General features: G+C 41.3%; 1 protein-coding gene across 1 annotated transcript; it reads left to right on the top strand.

The window, feature by feature from the left end:
• The first annotated feature begins 565 nt into the window (after window positions 1-565).
• Window positions 566-15,406, top strand: TMEM40 (transmembrane protein 40). Its single transcript, XM_030458451.1, has 14 exons — window positions 566-2,149; window positions 2,498-2,547; window positions 6,285-6,341; window positions 6,918-7,057; window positions 7,660-7,813; window positions 9,108-9,215; window positions 10,046-10,099; window positions 10,931-10,966; window positions 12,254-12,286; window positions 13,411-13,473; window positions 13,713-13,784; window positions 13,867-13,941; window positions 14,677-14,739; window positions 15,215-15,406. Exons 3-14 carry the CDS (start codon window positions 6,293-6,295, stop codon window positions 15,232-15,234), a joined length of 867 nt encoding a protein of 288 aa, XP_030314311.1. The 5' UTR covers window positions 566-2,149; window positions 2,498-2,547; window positions 6,285-6,292; the 3' UTR covers window positions 15,235-15,406.
• The last annotated feature ends 1,659 nt before the right edge of the window (window positions 15,407-17,065 follow it).

Raw genomic sequence — 17,065 nt, forward strand, 5'->3', positions numbered from 1 at the left:
GTCTAACAGAACCAACCCTTTGCATGAAATCAGGGTAGGGCAAGAGGTGTCACTGGAGTGGTTTAATCCGTCAGAAATGGGATGACTAAGCAATTGCTACTCTGTAGCATCACTGAGCCCCTCCTACAATCGCCTAGGGCTGTTTCAACATTTCTCATGCAACCGGCCTGTGTGACAAAGCTGCACACAAAGTGTACCCAATTAGTGTCAAGCATAAGAGCTGCTCAGCATTCTATGTCTCTGAACCTCTCCGGAAAGCAATTTTCCCATGGTACAAAGAAAAAAAACCACTGTTCTCCTAACTCTGAGAGGACAGTACTTAAATAAAGGCAAAATAAAGATACGTAATACATGATGAAACATTTTAACTAGTTAGATTATCTCCCAGCCCGGATTCAGAGAGCTCCTTTAAGTGTTAAACATTATATGTAATTAAATACATCGGGATAGGTGAGACAAAGCATTTGAATAGGCACTTGTGAAACAGCTTGCTTAAAAAACCCTAACCAACCCCAGTAAAAACCAAACCCTAAAACCCAGCCAACAACAACAAAAAGACCCCAAAACCAAACACAAAAAAAGCAAGTGGAAAAGAAGAAAAATTAAGCACATCTATTACAGGATTTATCAGTTACTTTTTGTCTGTCCCAGTCTGTCCGGAAGCATCAATAGTTGAAGAAAAGAAGAGATCAGAGCGAGGGCACACAGCCTGCTCTGCACACTGCCTCATGGGCACCAGCTGGACCAAGGTGAAACAGCTTAATTTGAGAAATGACCTAACATGATGACACCTTCTATAATCAATAGACACGTGCTATTGGAATGTCCCTAGTAGTCTGCTATGATCCCAGCTGCTGCTCTTCACAAATGTTTTCAAGTGACCAACTTCATGCTTACACAGAGGCAAGGATTGCTGGGAAAAGGAACTCTTACACCACGATGTAACAAATCCTACTGAAATTAAGCCAAAGCTGGAGCTGTGTTTTAGTCCAGCAACTGAAAGATTGTGTTACCTCTGAGCAGGCCTAGGAGTAGCTCAGGAGGCTAGGGGAGCTGAAGTGCTTCCTTGGGTGAGAATGCTTAGGGCCAAAGGCAAGAGACTTGCCTGAGAAAGGTTTAATTAGTTAACTTACCTACCCAGGGGCTGCTGCAGTGGAGAACAGCAAGGTTTCAGTGTAGCCAGTGGGTAATTAGGTACTGAGCTGGGTTTCCATTTTCTGCTCTCATACATAGGAGAATTCTGGGCCCCACCTCTTTCCTACTTTCTTGTTGCCTTCTGCTGAAGGCTGGCTGGATGAGAAGCCATCATCTACTAGTGAAGGTGCAGCTTTCCTTAACAGCCCTTGGGTGGCTTTAGTTTGTGTTGTGCTGAAAAAGTTACATCAAAGGTGGACAAGAAGGAATCAGAGAACAGCACTGAGGAACTTACCGCAGATACAGGGCAAGCAAAGCCAAGGAGAGGGATGCTTTGTTTTGGGTGATTCTAAGAGACCTAGTGAGGATTACAAAAAGAAGTTTGGACTTTTCATCCTGCCAGATGGAGCATTAGGCTTCTAATTAAACTGAAGTGGTATTCTGAGTGGCTGAGAGTGTGCAGCAGCCTATTCAGAGGCAGAGCACACGGGTGCTGTGCAGCCAGGCAATTGCTATCACATGAGAAATTGTTGGTGGACAACACAAAGATCTGAAGGACTTCATCTTTCAGGACTGCCCGTCCTGACCTCTGATATTTGCTATTATCAGAACTCAAGAAGCCATTAATAAGAGTCACAGACAGTGAACCAGAATGCTGCGAAAGGGCAGAGAGAACACACCCAAGCAGGGGCTGTGCTGGAGCAGCCACGGGCAGGACTGGGGGGGTCCTGGCCAGTCAGGGCCACTGAGGGTGGCTGAGATGGGCTGGAGGACGTGTAGCTCCTTTCCCTGACACCAGCAGGATTGGCCCTCGCTGCTTTCCTCAGAACTTGGGGACGGAAACCACACATCTCCTTCTGCCACGCCTGGAGCAAGACTGAGGCTGGAGGACGCCGCGGAGCTGCCGCCGCGCTGGCTGTGAGTCAGGACAGGCACATGAGGCCCAGCGCCCGCCCGGCCGCCATTGCTGCACACGCCCGGCCCTGGGATCCCAGCCCACGGCACAGCCCTGCAGGTTCGTGCTGGGGAGGGGCTCAGGAGCTGCTCATGACTGAGACAGACTGGGGGTGCCTCAGGGTTGTGCCCTGACTCTCAGAACACGGATGGGTTGGTGATTATTCCCTGAGGGACTGCAACACTGTACGAGGGGTTGTGGTGCTGTGGTGGCAGGTTGTGAGACTTCCCTGTAACCTCTGTGTCTTCCTGACTGGACATCCCCATGTTTTGATTTTTTTTTTCCTATAAACTCCTTGTAGCAATCTCCACATTTTATGTGTAGAGGAAAATTTACTTGCCTTGACTTTACTCAGACTACAAATATGAGCTTTTCTGGCTTCTAATAAGCTCACTTTCTTCCCTTCAGAGCGTTCCAACAACTGCACAGAGGAGCACATAAGAAGAACTACAAACCAGGTAATTTCAAACGCTGTATGTAACTGCTATTATTTAGCCAGAGCAGCGGGAAAACAGGCAGCAAACTGCCCCAGGTTTGTGGGTGTAGGGCTGGTAGCAGCACGTCCACTGTGTTTGGGCTTGCTGCAAGAGCTGGGAGAGGAAGGAAGCACCAGTGCATCTGCAAGAGGCAGATGAGCTCTCTGTTCCTCATGGGGACTGTCACACTGAGCCTGGGGACCTGCCCTCCTCACAGTGACATGCACTCTCTGCTTCTGTCCACACTGTGTTCGAGAACGCTGTAAAGAGTTAAAAGTCTTTGAATTCTGCTGCTTCTCTGTCACATTTCAACTATATTTGACAACAGGAAGGCAAGCAGACAGCAGAATTATCTTACTGGTGGCACTGAGTGAGGGGAGTAGAGTAGGAAGTTTCAAACTGAACTGGCACGTATCAGGTTTTGTTGTCTCACTGAGAGAAACTGCTGGCTTTCACCACAGTTCTCCAGGACGTCTGCCTATAGAACCAGCTGCTAGGACCAACCTGGGAGTTGCAGGAGTTCTTTATGACATTGGTTTGGTTTTGAGAGAAGGGTAAGGAGGGACTTAGCATTTATGTTTAAAATAAAATTTAGCAAGATTTGCTGTCAGCATGTAAATTAAAATAATAGGTAAAAGTCATTTCAAAGGAAAAAGGGTTAGAATTGTCTGGGTTTTGAAGTAAAAAAAACCCCAATCCCTATTTTACTTCATTTATATTTTTTACTATACCACTGGACAATTTTACTCAGATATATTTCAGCAGTTAAGCAAACAATTGTTGTGTATGGCAGTTATTAGCCTTTCTAAACAGCTAGGAGTCTGACTCTGTACACAAATTTTATCCTAGCATGTTAAAAAACCTCACTGCAATTAAGTTCTGATTTACTATGGAGAAAGCAAGATGAAGTCTGTTGTTGAAGTCATTCTCCAGTGAGCTCATGGTGAGGCTGAAATGCCAGTATATCATCATCCTTCTCTCATTATCATATGTAATCAACTAAATCACTTTTAAAACATACAGTAATTAAATGCCTACACTTATCCTTTGTTTAGATCTGATTTTCTTTCCAAAGGAGCCACAGTAGAATTAATTGTCCATAGTCTAACAGAAGTTAGGTACCCAACATCCTTAGTTACGTAAAGCTTGGTGACTGACAGGGCTTAGCTGTGCTGGAGGCACAGAAAGGGATGCTGGGTGCAGATGCTGGCTATTCCTCCATCCTCTTGTGGGATCCAGGTCTTATCAGAGCAGGATGTGGAAGTGCATGCACTTAGGATTATGCAAATACATTTCTGTGGCTGGTACAGCTGAGCAGCCAGGTCATTTGGGCCAACAAATGAACAGTTTTAAGGTAAATCAGTGATAGCAAATGAGGTTGACAGCATCTCCTCTGTCTTCAGTGTTGTATGTGTTGTTCTTTTGTGGGTGGTAGAACAGATCTGCTGGTGCCTACCTGCCTGCTTTGGCTTTGGGATGGTGCCAAGCTGGCATAAAGCAGGTGCTGTGACATGTTCATGTCACAGGAAGAGCAACGTGCCTTGGATGTCCCAATGCAAGTGGCCCTCATTAGGTGTTAGGAGCCCCAAAGACAAACCTGAGTTTCACTCTGTGGTGGTTGTTTGCATATGTTTTTGTGACATGGCATTAATTAGTCAGAAAAGAAATTTTTGTTTATAAAGTAATTTTGTTCCTTTAGGCCTGGTATTTCAGTGGTGCAGTCCACAGGGAGAGGTCTAAAGGATTTAACTTACAAAAGCAAACCCTGTTGTGAGGTTTAAGCTGAGTAAATAGGAAGGCATGAAAGATACCAGAAAAGGCTTAGAACTACATACATAACTGCACAGAAATGACACTATTGTGTGGCTGAGAACGAGTTTATCCAGGGTGTGGTGTGCTGGGTGCTGCATTTCAACATCAGCTGTTGCTCACCCATGCTGAGAGGACCGATGCCTTTCCTGCATTCCCTGCTGGGTGCTCACAGCTGTGCATTGCCAGCAACTCACACAGTGCTGCTGCCACAGCTACAGCAGCAAAGACTGTAAGTCAGACAACACTTGCAGGAGAGGATAAAACTTTTACTAGACTAACTGATAGAGTTCAAAGATTATTTGTCAAAAAATTTGCCCATTTCCAGGTGTATCAGGTTGCTAAATAAAAGGTATTATCTGCCATCATAGATGTCTTGAGTAGATTCACCATCAGGAATAGTTTCAAGGTGCTCTTAAAATATTATTTTCTCCTCACAATACATCTAAGAGGCAGATGAACAGTTTTCTGAGCTTAGCCTTTGAAAGTGATTGAGTAGATTGTGTAATTTGCCCAGAGCCAAACAGCAAACCAGTGATTACAAAGAGTTTCAAACTAAGGACTTCATCACTTGAAGCACACTTGCAGCCTAGGAGAACAGCTCTGTAATCAGCTACATACTGAGAATGCAGGACCTCGACCCTGGTTTTAAAGGAGGGATGGATTTTGCAGCTACTTTGGAGTCTTTCTGTCTAATTTCCTCTGAGAACTGATCCACTAAAAAGTTGTTCTGTTTTCAGAATCAAGGTGGTTTTACTTGTGTGGTATATTCTCCTTCTGAACATACTTACTGGATCTATTTTGGACTTTGTATTAGGATATTCTTTTGACTGATATGATGGTCTCTAGAGAACTGAAACTGCTTTTATGAAAAGAAACATTTTTCCATCTGTAAAATCTAAAGGAAATACTTTGTTTTCAAACTGCTTGTTTGAACGTCTGTTGTTCAATGGGTGCAAAAGTTGTGTTGTTAGAAAACCTTTGGGTATATGAACTGTTTTCCTGTTGGGCTCAGCATAGTGGAAACTGTACTTCAGGCTTCCCAAAAATCTTTTGCATCTCTCATTACAATAGTGTTCTAGTGGAAATGCTGCACTGGGGGAGATCCAGTCACAGTGCAAGGTGCCTGGACTGCAGTAGGTGGGGGCAGTTGCTCAGAAACACAGCTGCCACAAAATAACCAGAATAGAACATCACCAGAATAAAACAGCCTCAAAGGAAAATTTCTGGGGAGAGTTTAGCAAAAGAAAAGGAAACCTTGGCTTTTGGGGGTGTCAGAATGTTATGTTTTCATGGCAAATACCAGTAAGAAATCTGAGATCAACACTTGAGAATTTTTAATTCATATACCTAAAGTTAGTGGAAATTTCCTCTTCATGACAATGTGGGAAGAATAGACATTGAAGTGTCAATGTTTTCTGTGAAATAAGGATTTCAAATTTCTTGGGGCTCTCTTATGAACTATTTTTGCTACTCTTGCTGACGAGTTCATTTTAAGTATAAGGAAGTCAAAGGTACAGAATAATTATTCTGTTTTTTTAATGGAACAGGGCCTATTAAGTTACTCATATCTGTGGTAAATAGTTAATTAGACGCCTTGGTAGTTGTAAAAAACCCAACAACGTGAATGATCAAGTCAGACTTCTTTTAATTTTGCTCATGATCAGACCTCTGTTCTCTCTTAATAACCAAAGGCCAGCCCAGCAAGACTCATTCAGAGGAGTCAAGAACGGGTCCCAGGAGGGTAAATGAATCATGGTGTGAAACTCCCATTGCAACAGGGAATTGATTTCAAAACTGAAGTGCCCAGAGATAGACGCTGTGTCTGCAGAGCATCAGATATAAGACAGAAAAATAGAGAAGGTCCATCTGATCTGTTTCTAAATTGTTGTTTCTCCCCTTTCCAACAGGTACAGGAATGGAGAACTTGAATGTCCCCTTCTCAGATCTCACTGAAGAACAGCAAGGTAAGGGCAGCACACAAAGCTCAAAGTTTCTGCTCATGAACACCACAGAATGGTGTTCACTGGAGTGGTAATGAGTCAATGAAACTTTTTTCCTCTGAAAATACGTTCTATCCATCTCCTTGCTTGTAAGAGAGACCAGGCAGTTCCAAGCTCTTTCACAGGCTTCTCACCAGGGCTTAGGCATGTGCTCATGGGAATTTGGATGTGTGAAGGAGGTTTTTCTGAGCATTTAATTCCTGATGAGCTATCTCAATACCTTCAAATCCAGCCCTTTGTGCCTATCTGTAAAATAGCACAGGTCATACTAAGGACGTGCTGGATAGCTGGGAATGCTTCCCTGCTTCTCTAACTGAGGCAGTTGCGTGTCAGAGACTCCAGTAATTTGTTTGAACTGTTGACATTTTTCAACTGATTTCTGGCAGACTGAGTTACTTTATACAATAGAGAACTACCCTCTTTACTATACACTAATGTGCTACAGTCTGATATCTGTCCCCACACCTACACCAGGCACCACAGGATCACTGTCATGCAGCTCACTTCTGCTGCTTCTGATTTGCTCATTTTTCTTGCCAGACATTTTCCAGAGGGCTTTTACTGCTGATGCCAGTTACTTGGAGAATCATGAGAAAATGAACCAGTCCTTTTGGGAATCACTTGTAAAAAGTTTAGCCACCACTGACCCACCTATACTGAATACTGAAGAAAAGAACAATGTAAGTTACTGAAGAAGTGTGCATCCTTCATAAGACATTGTTTAAAAGACACTTTTATAATACTCTGGTATACATGGGGGAGAGAAAAACAGTCCAATTATCTGATATGATAAAACATATCTATAATATGATTTATGTTTCAGATAAATATAAATCTCAGGCCCTTGCTTTTTCCTTTGCTGTTCTCCATGTGAGAATATAACTGGCTTTGTATAAATGTCTCAGGATAATTCAGCTCATTATTTTCTAGGCAGGACCATTGTTACTGACATTTTGCTGTAAGATACAGCAGAGTTTACATGTCCATTTTCAGGCCCTAGAACTCTATTTCACTGTCTCTTTAAGCAGTTTTCTGTTACACACCTTGTTTGTTTTGTTTTTTTCCCCAGTTGACTGCCCTGCTTTGAGCTCCTGAATGGAGCTTACTTTCTCTTCTCATCTTTGGCATTACTCTTTGTCCCTGTTTTTCCCTGTGTCTAGTAGATGCAGGGGATTATTTCCTACAGATGGGGTGAGATAAGTTCATATGAATAGCAGGTAGTGTTTTTATAGTCTGTGCTTTACTGGAGGGACTGTTTGCCATTTACTTTCTTGCCTTTCAGCTCCTCAACAGCTGCAATGTCCTGCCTGGGGGCTGTGTAACCTGCCTGAAAGCCATAAAGAAGAAAGGAGTCAGGGCAATGGCTGTTCTTTACCTTTTACTGAAGATGACCAACCCATCTGGATACAGGCAGCTGCCCAGCTCCAAGGGAAAGGGTGAGAATTAATTATTTTTTTGTTAGAATTACTGCAGTGCCAGTGGAACTTGCCACCAGCTTGAAAACTCTGATATATGTTTGGAAAAAAACTCATGTATTTAGAGTGAGCGGATGTCCTGGGATGATGGTGCCAAACAAATTTCTCTGGCTTAAAGTGGTGTCCCAGTTTTTCCTGTCTAGCTGGGTTCATGTCACAATGGCCACTTTTCTACACAGACTGTTATCCAGTCAGGCTGAACCTCTCTGAGCTCTCATAGTGGTAAGAAATCAAAGCTGAGCCACTGAAAATATTTTTGCAAACAACAGTAGCAGCACATGTAGTGAACACTAAATGGAGTGGATACAGATTGCCACTCAAGGCACTGAATGTGGCAGCAAGATACAAATAGACTTCACTCTTCTTCTTGTTTGGCTGGTTGTGCAGTAAGAAACTAAGTGCAGTTCCACAGGGTCCATAGTCATTAATTGTCTTTAATAGAGCACAGAGCTGCACTCACTTAAGATGGCCCTGAATTTAACTGGAGACTTTTTAGGAGATCCTGTTCCTGATTTTGCTTTGATCAAACATGTTCATGAAGGGGAGAGATCTCCCAGCCCAGACAGCAGCCCAGCTTGGGTCATCTGCCAGAGCAGGAAAGTTTGTCACAGCAGGAACCTCCTTCCTGCTCTTGTATTGGGAGCAACCAGAGGGAATCATGTCTAGGTGCATCTGTCCCAGTAGTACAACTGGTGAGGAAGAGATGCACAAACCTTCCGGCCCTCAGCACTGGGTTGAGTTTGAAGCTGTTAAGAATCGCCTGCAAGTCCAGCGACAGAAGCCAGGAGCACCCAGGAGTCAGCAGCATCCCCCAGGTTGCTCCTCCCGGATGATCTCTCCTGTCTGGCTTTGAGGCCTTTGTGCCGCCAGAGGGTGCTGGCACACGGTGAGCCCGGCAGAGACCACAGGGAGAAGTATTCCAGTGAAAATTCAGCAACCATTACATTAAAACATCTCTCAGCTGCAGCTGATATTGCCTCAGGGAGTGTGAATTTTCCCAGGGATAGCATTATGGGTAAATTAAAGGCCAGAATATGAAACTTCAGGCATCTACCACAACCATTTAAGAAAGTCTTAACAGTACTGAATGTAATGCTTTCATTTGTAATGCTTTGTTCTACTGTGCAAAAACCACAGCTGAACTAAACCTAAGGGTCTGATTTCCTGTTGGACAACCTTTAATAAAGCATTGTCAAATTTAGCAGTGTAAAAATGTAAATAATTTGTAATATTTTTTTCTCTATATATAAACCAGATGTAAAACTGAAAATCTTAAAGCGATTGGAAAGGAATCTCATGCTTTCACAAGATGAAAAAAACTCTGACAACTCATCCCATGAGTCTGTGGATGAAGATACACAAGGTAAAGAAATACATTTTTCATTGACACATATTTCAGTCTGAGTGTATGTTCATGAGAGATTAACACAGAAGACTTGAAGCTATTCAGTAGCAATTCTGCAGAACTCTGGAAAGAATAAGAAAATGTGCAAAAAAAGAGAACACAGAAAATAACCAGTACCTCTAGATTCTATTAGCAAAACAGTGGCTGCCTTCTGCTCTTGTGGAAGTTGGAAGTTTCAGAAATGTAGAAATCTCCAGCAAGATTTCTTCCCAAATATGAGATCATCACTCTAGCTGAAGCCTGTGTTGTATCAGAGGGCAAAGAATAGTAAACATACAGTAGCAACTGGCAATGCCATAGTACTTCTCTATAACTTTTCTTATTATCAAACATCAACAGTGTATCAAAAAGTCACTTTGGCTGCCACTAGTCCATTTCATTTGTGGCAAATGAGAGAAGTGTGGCAACATGAAAGTGATGATGCTGATACTGGCTTATTCTATCATGGAAAGCCACTAGCTGATTAAGATCAAATGAGTTGCACTTAGAAATAATTTTAAAACTAATTAACAGTGCTGCTAATGTATGTGTTTAAAATAAGACTCCTTTATAAAAATTATTCCAGGTTATTCTACAGATTTTGCTGGTTTTCTTTACTTCAGCCAGCTTTGAATAGAGCTGTGAGGCAAAAGTAGCTAATACTGATCCTTCCTTTTCATATCCTTTATTTTTACCTACATATCCCACAGCCATTATTATATTATGAGTAAATTACTATAATGCTATTGTTTCTGATACTGCTGGCAAATTGTTCTTCAATCTGATGAAAAAACACTTTCTCTATCCAGACAGTGATGTGGACGATTTAGGAAGTCAGAAGACTGAAGTCCAATTAGTTGGAGGTACCACAAAGTACTTTTTTTACCAAAGACAAGCAGTATGTAGCAGAAAAAGGATAAATCTGGCATTCCCTGGTTTGACTTCTGAACAAAGGTGTATTAACATGTATTGATGTAGGAAAAGGAGCAATCAGAGTCTGGCTGTAGGAAACGCATTTCCTACAAGATGAAGTTTAAGTAATACAAACACTCAGATGTGTCCTGTGGTTAGAGTTGAACAAGAACCAGAGCAAACTCTGCTGTTGTAGTAGCCCTGCTGCTTGGGGCTGCACAGTTGCCGTTGATATGCAGCAAAAGAGCTTTGAAAATATCTGTCATAGCCACTACTTGCAGTCAACCCTCAGCACTGACCCAAGATCATCAGTGAGGACCACACCTTGGATCTTGTTCCTGTGGCCTTTCTTGTGCTTCCAAAGGAAAAATAGGAACTAAGTACAAAGCAGATGAAGAAAATGTGCAACACAGAAATAGCAATTAGCTTATGGTATAGAACTATGGATGTAAAAAAGTTAAGGCTTTAGTAATTTAATTTATATCTTAAATTGATTTTAGCCCAGATGTAAGAGCAGCTCAATTCAATTAACATTAGGTCTGATTTGCCTCATAGCAATCTGATTCTACCTGACTTCAGATACTGTGAGAACTGGAATATGGGGGGTTAAAAATCTACTCATGTTTCCCACTTTCAAACTGCATAAGGAGGTGGTGTTGGTATGAGCAACCTTGTGACTTTTACACAACCATGCTGATTTCAATAGAGTTACATGGGCTAGGACTGGCAGCAAGATACTCATTATGGATATTAATCTACATTATCTTTGCATAATATTTCAGGTTTACCAGCAGAGGTTGGTCTCTACGGAGATTCAGGTAAGTGTTGTCATATAACTTCATCCTGCTAGAAGGAAAACTGTAATGAAGTTGGTTTTTTTTTTCCCTGATGTGCTTGCATATTAAAAAATACACCCCTGGCCAGCTGTAAATACATTGGTTTCTGGGTAGCCTGGTGTTGGGTCTGCCTGTGGTGCACACACTTTATTGAAAGCTTGTCATAGTAGCTGGCTGATAGCAGATTTGAAGCAGGTGTTCTAGCATATTAATCCATTTTTTAGGGGTTATGTAATTTTGGGGGGTGTCTATCTCCTGCTAATCGGGGGTGCAAGATTGGGAGGGAGCTGGAACCTGTTTTCTGCAAAACAGTGACCCTCAGCTCTGAACACCTTCTTCACTTAGCTCAGAGAATTCCTCAACAGAGTATGTGAGACTAAAGCCAAAGAACAAGCAACAGAGAAATAGTACTAGCTGAGAGGTTTTAGAAGCCAGCCAGACTAAAAGCAGATTTGCTTCTATCAGGAACTGCTGAGCAGCAGCAGAAGGGATGTAAGAAGCCCATAGTGGGAAATGTGTGGTGGATGACTGCCTTACTGACTTCATCCCTCCTACTCCCAGGCCAAGGCCATATTCACTAGTTATGGGAGGCAGACAGCCTGACAGCCTGTCCTTTTTGAGAGGACATTTGCTCATTTTCTTCTGTGAAATGGGGAACAATTGCTGTGACTGAAACTGCTTCATCTGAGGACAGCCTTGGGAAGAAGATACAAGTTGCAGCATAATCCCTAGGGAAGGTTTTTGAGTTACCTACCCCAAGGAGCTACATAAAATACCACGGTGGAGGTGGTATATTCTCCCCACCTTGCCAGGTGCACGAAGAAGATTACAGTACTTTTCCAGGTGGCATTTGGCCTCTCCACCTCTCACTGTGGCCTTTGCTGCTTCAGTTCTTGATTACTTCAATACACCAGACAGACACACCAAAAATATTTAGTGAGTGCAGAACACAGTGCCTACTGCACTGGCCAGGTTCAGGTGTACACCTGTGCACACTTGTGATCCCAATTCTGCTTGGCTCCAGCTTCTGTTCTAGCAACTGAATATGAAAACAGAGGCTATCAATCTGCTGCTGCCCAGCTATTACAAAGAACCCAGGGTCACTGGGAATAATCACTTTACTGTTACCTGTTTCTGGGCCATGTTAACTTCCTTAACTTCCTGACACTTTTAAGTAGTTGATTACTTGCCATACTTGTTTGTACTGCTGCTGGTGGGAAACAATACATTTATATTTTTACCACGAGAAAAAACTATGTTGCTTTTCAGAGATTACCAGAAGAGAAGATTCAATTTCAGATGGTAAGTACAAACAAGCAAACCCAAGTTTTTCTTGTGGATGCTGTTTTTTAAGATTGAGGTTTGCTTAGTAATCACAGCAATACCAGATCCATGATTTCTAGATGTTTCCTAATCAAAAGTACAGATCTGAGGATGGTTATTAAAATGCTTTGTAATGCTTTAAATAGAGGAAATACTGTGCAGGTCGTTCTGTGATACAAATTTACAGTGGGACTGTTGCACTATTGTAGGAGGCAGAGTAACACAACAGACACTTTCAGGGTATGAATGATAAATGTTCTGATAAATTCTGAATCTATAGATCATTCATACCACTGCACCAAGGAACATTTGTGAGAGTAAAGTAATGCTGTGCTAGCATGACTACTCAAATAAATGAGTCTGTCCCCAAACCAGAACATGACCAAGCCAGAATGTTTAAAGAAATCTGGTAAAATAATCAGCTCTTTCCCACTTTTGACAATACAATCAGAGAAAGAACAATTAAAACAATTTGACAACTCTGCTCACAACTAGCATAGAGAACAATGCTCTCCATTTAAACCTCTGAAAACATCTAGCTTATTCTTAGCTGTTCTTTACTGTACCAGTATATCTATCTATAGAAGAGTAATTGTCAGCTACAGTTCTTAATTTGGGCAATGCAGAAATACTTCAATATCAGACTTAAGTAGATTGATGGTTCTCATGCTTAGGAATGAAGATGGTTGTGTTATTGTAGCTGTGATTGCACAAAGCCCCCAAGAATCAAACTGAAGATCCCTTGTACAACTGCTTTACTCCCCCACTGTAATACTGAGACTACCAATTGTCCCACCCAAGATAAAAAAAAACCAGAGTGCTCTAAAACAACTCTCCATTGTTATTGCAACCATATGATTGTTTTAAAAAAATCACAAACCAAACCAAACAAAAAGACCCAACAAAAACTCAACTCGTTTTTGGTGTGATTTTAAAATTGCTAATTTGATCTTTTTCAAAGGCTCACAGATCTGTCCTCTGATTAACATTTTACATATATTCTACTCTGAGAGTCAATTTTGGATACAGAAAGAGAAATAAACTTAAAACTCTAACTTTAGTGTTCCATGGCAATAAGAGACTGTTGGTTTTTTCTTCTGTAGCATATGAGAAGAACACTCACCTCCATCAGTGGGCAGTTCGGTGGATGGGCATACGGAAGGATGGTAATTTTTTTTAATTACTTTTTTTTTTTTTTAATTCAGCCTTGTTGAACCTTAGGCCACTAATAGGATCTCCAGCTCAAAACTTACTTCTGTGCATGTATATTTTGCAGTTGTGTCTAGTGTATGAGACACCTCACATGGGAATAGACTTCATTGGCTGAGCACTGCACTCTCTGCTTAAGGTGTATGTGTCAGGGCCATGCCTGCAGATTTGACCTGATTTTCACTCTTTATTTCAGATGAATTCTTTCATTTTGTCATTCTTTGCTTTGCGATTGGAGCTTTACTAATCTGCTACTACTACTACAAAGGTAAGGCAAAGCTTCAGTAGGAGGATAAATGGTTGCACACTAGAAAGATTAACAATGCTAAACTTTTATTTTGTTGCCTTAGATTGGACTATTTCTCTTGGAAGTGGTTTAATCACCTTTGCTTCTCTGGAAACCACTGGGATATACTTTGGTCTAGGTAAGTGTTCATACAGCAGCCAGCTCTGCATCAGTACTCAGGATACAAGGTCACAGACATTAAACTACGTGAGTCCATAAAACTACTAGTGCTGAGATTCCATAAGGTCCTATCTTGTACCACCTCATTCACAGCTACACAGTGGGGCTGGAGACAAACATGGCTCAGTGACACTGGAGGGAGAGGTTGACTCATTTTTTGTCAATATCACAAGACCCTGAGTCACCTCTTTCTGCAGCAATGGCTGAATGCAGAGTTGCCATGACAACGTATAATTTTAGCAGCAAGGCAGTTCTTCCCAGATACACTCTACAAGGTGCTGTGCACTCAGGCTGCCATTCATTCCCCTGGGACTGAGGCAGCTGAGCACCCTGAGGAAGAAACCTCAGCAAAACCTGCATGCCAGCAGCTACTGCATATGTTTCTAAAAATGGGGTTTATTGGCAATCCCTGGAGATGTTGTAGGAAAGGTTCAACTAGCACTAAGTTATGGCTTCTCAACTGAGAACAGAAGTCTACTTTGTAACTGGGTGCTAGGATTTTTTGGTAGGTAGGAATCAGTCTCCTTACCACTTTGTTACTTATTGTATTGCAAAAGTGCTTGTTTAAGCAGTAATCTGGGGTTCATTAATCAACAAGGGGAGATTGTTTTTTGCCATTTTTCTGTCGGTTTTTTTTTTTTTTATGTTGCTATCTGGATAACCTTGAAAAAAATGGTTTTTTTTCCCCAATTAGTGTATCGAATTCGAAGCGTACTTCACAGTTTTGTTCCTCTGATTGACAAACTCAGGATAAGAGGTAATAGTGCTCTTCTTACTGACTGCATGGATATTTCCTAGACCTTCCTGTACACTTCACTTTAGTAAAGTCTTTAGACTAATTTATCTAAATTACATTTTCCAGTTTTCTTAACTAGAAGACCAAAAAAACCCCAAAACCACACCATATTTTACTACAGTCCATTACAGTTGCTTGGGTTTGAAAATTAATTATTCTTGACTCTTTCCACGTGGCAGAGCATTTTCACAATTTTAATACTCTGCCCTGTATGGGGTATTAAATATTTCCTGACAGTGTCTGAATAATAACTCTATAGCTCAATCAAAATCCAGGGCTTGGGGGTACGTTTCTCTTGTTGGGTCTGCAAACTCCAGGCTCATGTTTGTCTGTATTCCTGGACACAAAATCTGAGGAATGCTGAAAAGTTGCACAGATACATGGCAACTACTAGGACACAATAATCCTGACTGTCATATTTTGCTTCATCATGCAGGTGTGAGGAAAGCTGCCTAGGAGGAGTATTTCAGGAGACATCCACAAAACCCTGCTGCCTGACTCTACAGTATTAGAAGAACTGCTCTTGAGGCAAGCATAAAAACCTGTGGTTAGTGTGAAATACTGGACTGTTAAACCATATAAGGACATAATTTCCTCCTCTCAAAAGTAAAACTAAAATTGCATTACAGGGTCCCTTTCTTCCTTCTGCAGTGGCTGAGCAGAGCTCTGCAGAATATCTAGATGTAGGTTTATATTTATTTCCGTTAAATAGAAACACATTCTCCTTCCCTCCTTAGTGCAATCATGTTAGTCTGCATGTGGTGTATCAAAATCAACAAAATGCCCAATATAATCCTCATCTGGCTCTGGATTAGGCTCTGGATGTTTCTTTAGGAATCTTGGCAACCACAAGGCCACCTCCTCTTCACCCCTTGTGATGCTGCAGACCAGGCAAACACCAGCTGCTGCTTGCTTGCACAGTTGAGCCCCAACAGTGCAGTGGCACTGAAGCAGATTAATTTATTGTGGCAGAACTCAGTATAGTGGGCATATAATGATTTTACCCAGTGAAAGCTGGATGAGATGTTACATGCAGTGACATAATGGTGCAGTAATGAGATTATTAACAGCAGCAAATTTCATCTCTTCTTCTGAGGGGAAACAGTGTTTAATTTGACACAACCCAACATTTTTCTTTCTTTGGGTAAAATAATGTGCAACTGACAATCTTCATTTTACAGGAACATATTACACATTATATACGTAGGGTTAATTAAAAAAAAAAGGGATAATTTTAAGTTTTTATTAAAGATGTAAGGTCTTCATAGAAGGATGAAGACATCAAGTCAGAGAGAAAGAGTCATAAATATGAAATTTTAGTCAAATTTTTATCTAAAAGCCATTAGGCCTAACAGCCCAGGATTTTAGAATGCCAATTTCAAGCCCTGCTCAGAAAATTAAGCAGTTGTACTTTTTAGTTGTACTTAATTTTAAATCACTAGTGTTGATTGTTGTGTTTTGCAGTTCCATTTGCACATGTAGAAACATCAGCAATTGAATGCAGGTCTGTACCAACCCAGCACAGCAGTTACCTAACATGTCAGGGGTTGGTTAAGCAATAAGGAATAACACAAGTTTTTTAGTAATACTTATAGCCTCATTTACATGTTCTGTTTACATTCCTTGGTAGAAATAGTCATACAAAAATACTGTTGTTAGTCTGCAAATAAGCTTTATTGATGTCAAATGGCTTTGGGGTGATCTAAAAATTATGCATAGTCACCCTGCTATGATGAAAATTGCTTTTTTAGTTTCTGCTGCTGTATAACATCTTTCTGAAATGTAATTTGTGGACCAGTCAGGATGAGAAACATTTTAGAATTAAATGTGTTCTGAAATCTGGTACTTTGCAGTTACCAAAATTAATATTTTTTTTTAAACAGAAGCTGGTTAAAAGTAAAATAATAAAATATTTTAGAATAGCAAAGCATCTAAAAATCCTCCAGTGGAACCCATCATTTGATATGAACAGCTCACCCAACTTAGATAAGCTCACATGAGAAGAGTCAGTTCTATAGAAGAAAAACAACTTACATGTTCAGCTGCATCCTCTTGGGTGTCTGGGAATTTCCTGGTCTTCTTTCAGATCTTCTTGAGCCCATCTCAGCATTTTAAACATTCCTGCCACCCATGTTCTCACATATCACTACTGCTGCAGCACTGGCCAAGCACTCAAAACCATGATACAAGTTCCCATGAAGAGTTTCAGCCTCCTCAAATGAGCTTGTCCTCCCAGAGCTATTGCTCTCCCAGCAAGTCCCTCCTGAGCCCATGGTTCATCACTCAT

Source organism: Calypte anna, chromosome 12 (genome assembly GCF_003957555.1).
Source record: "Calypte anna isolate BGI_N300 chromosome 12, bCalAnn1_v1.p, whole genome shotgun sequence".
NCBI classification, from domain to species: domain Eukaryota; kingdom Metazoa; phylum Chordata; class Aves; order Apodiformes; family Trochilidae; genus Calypte; species Calypte anna.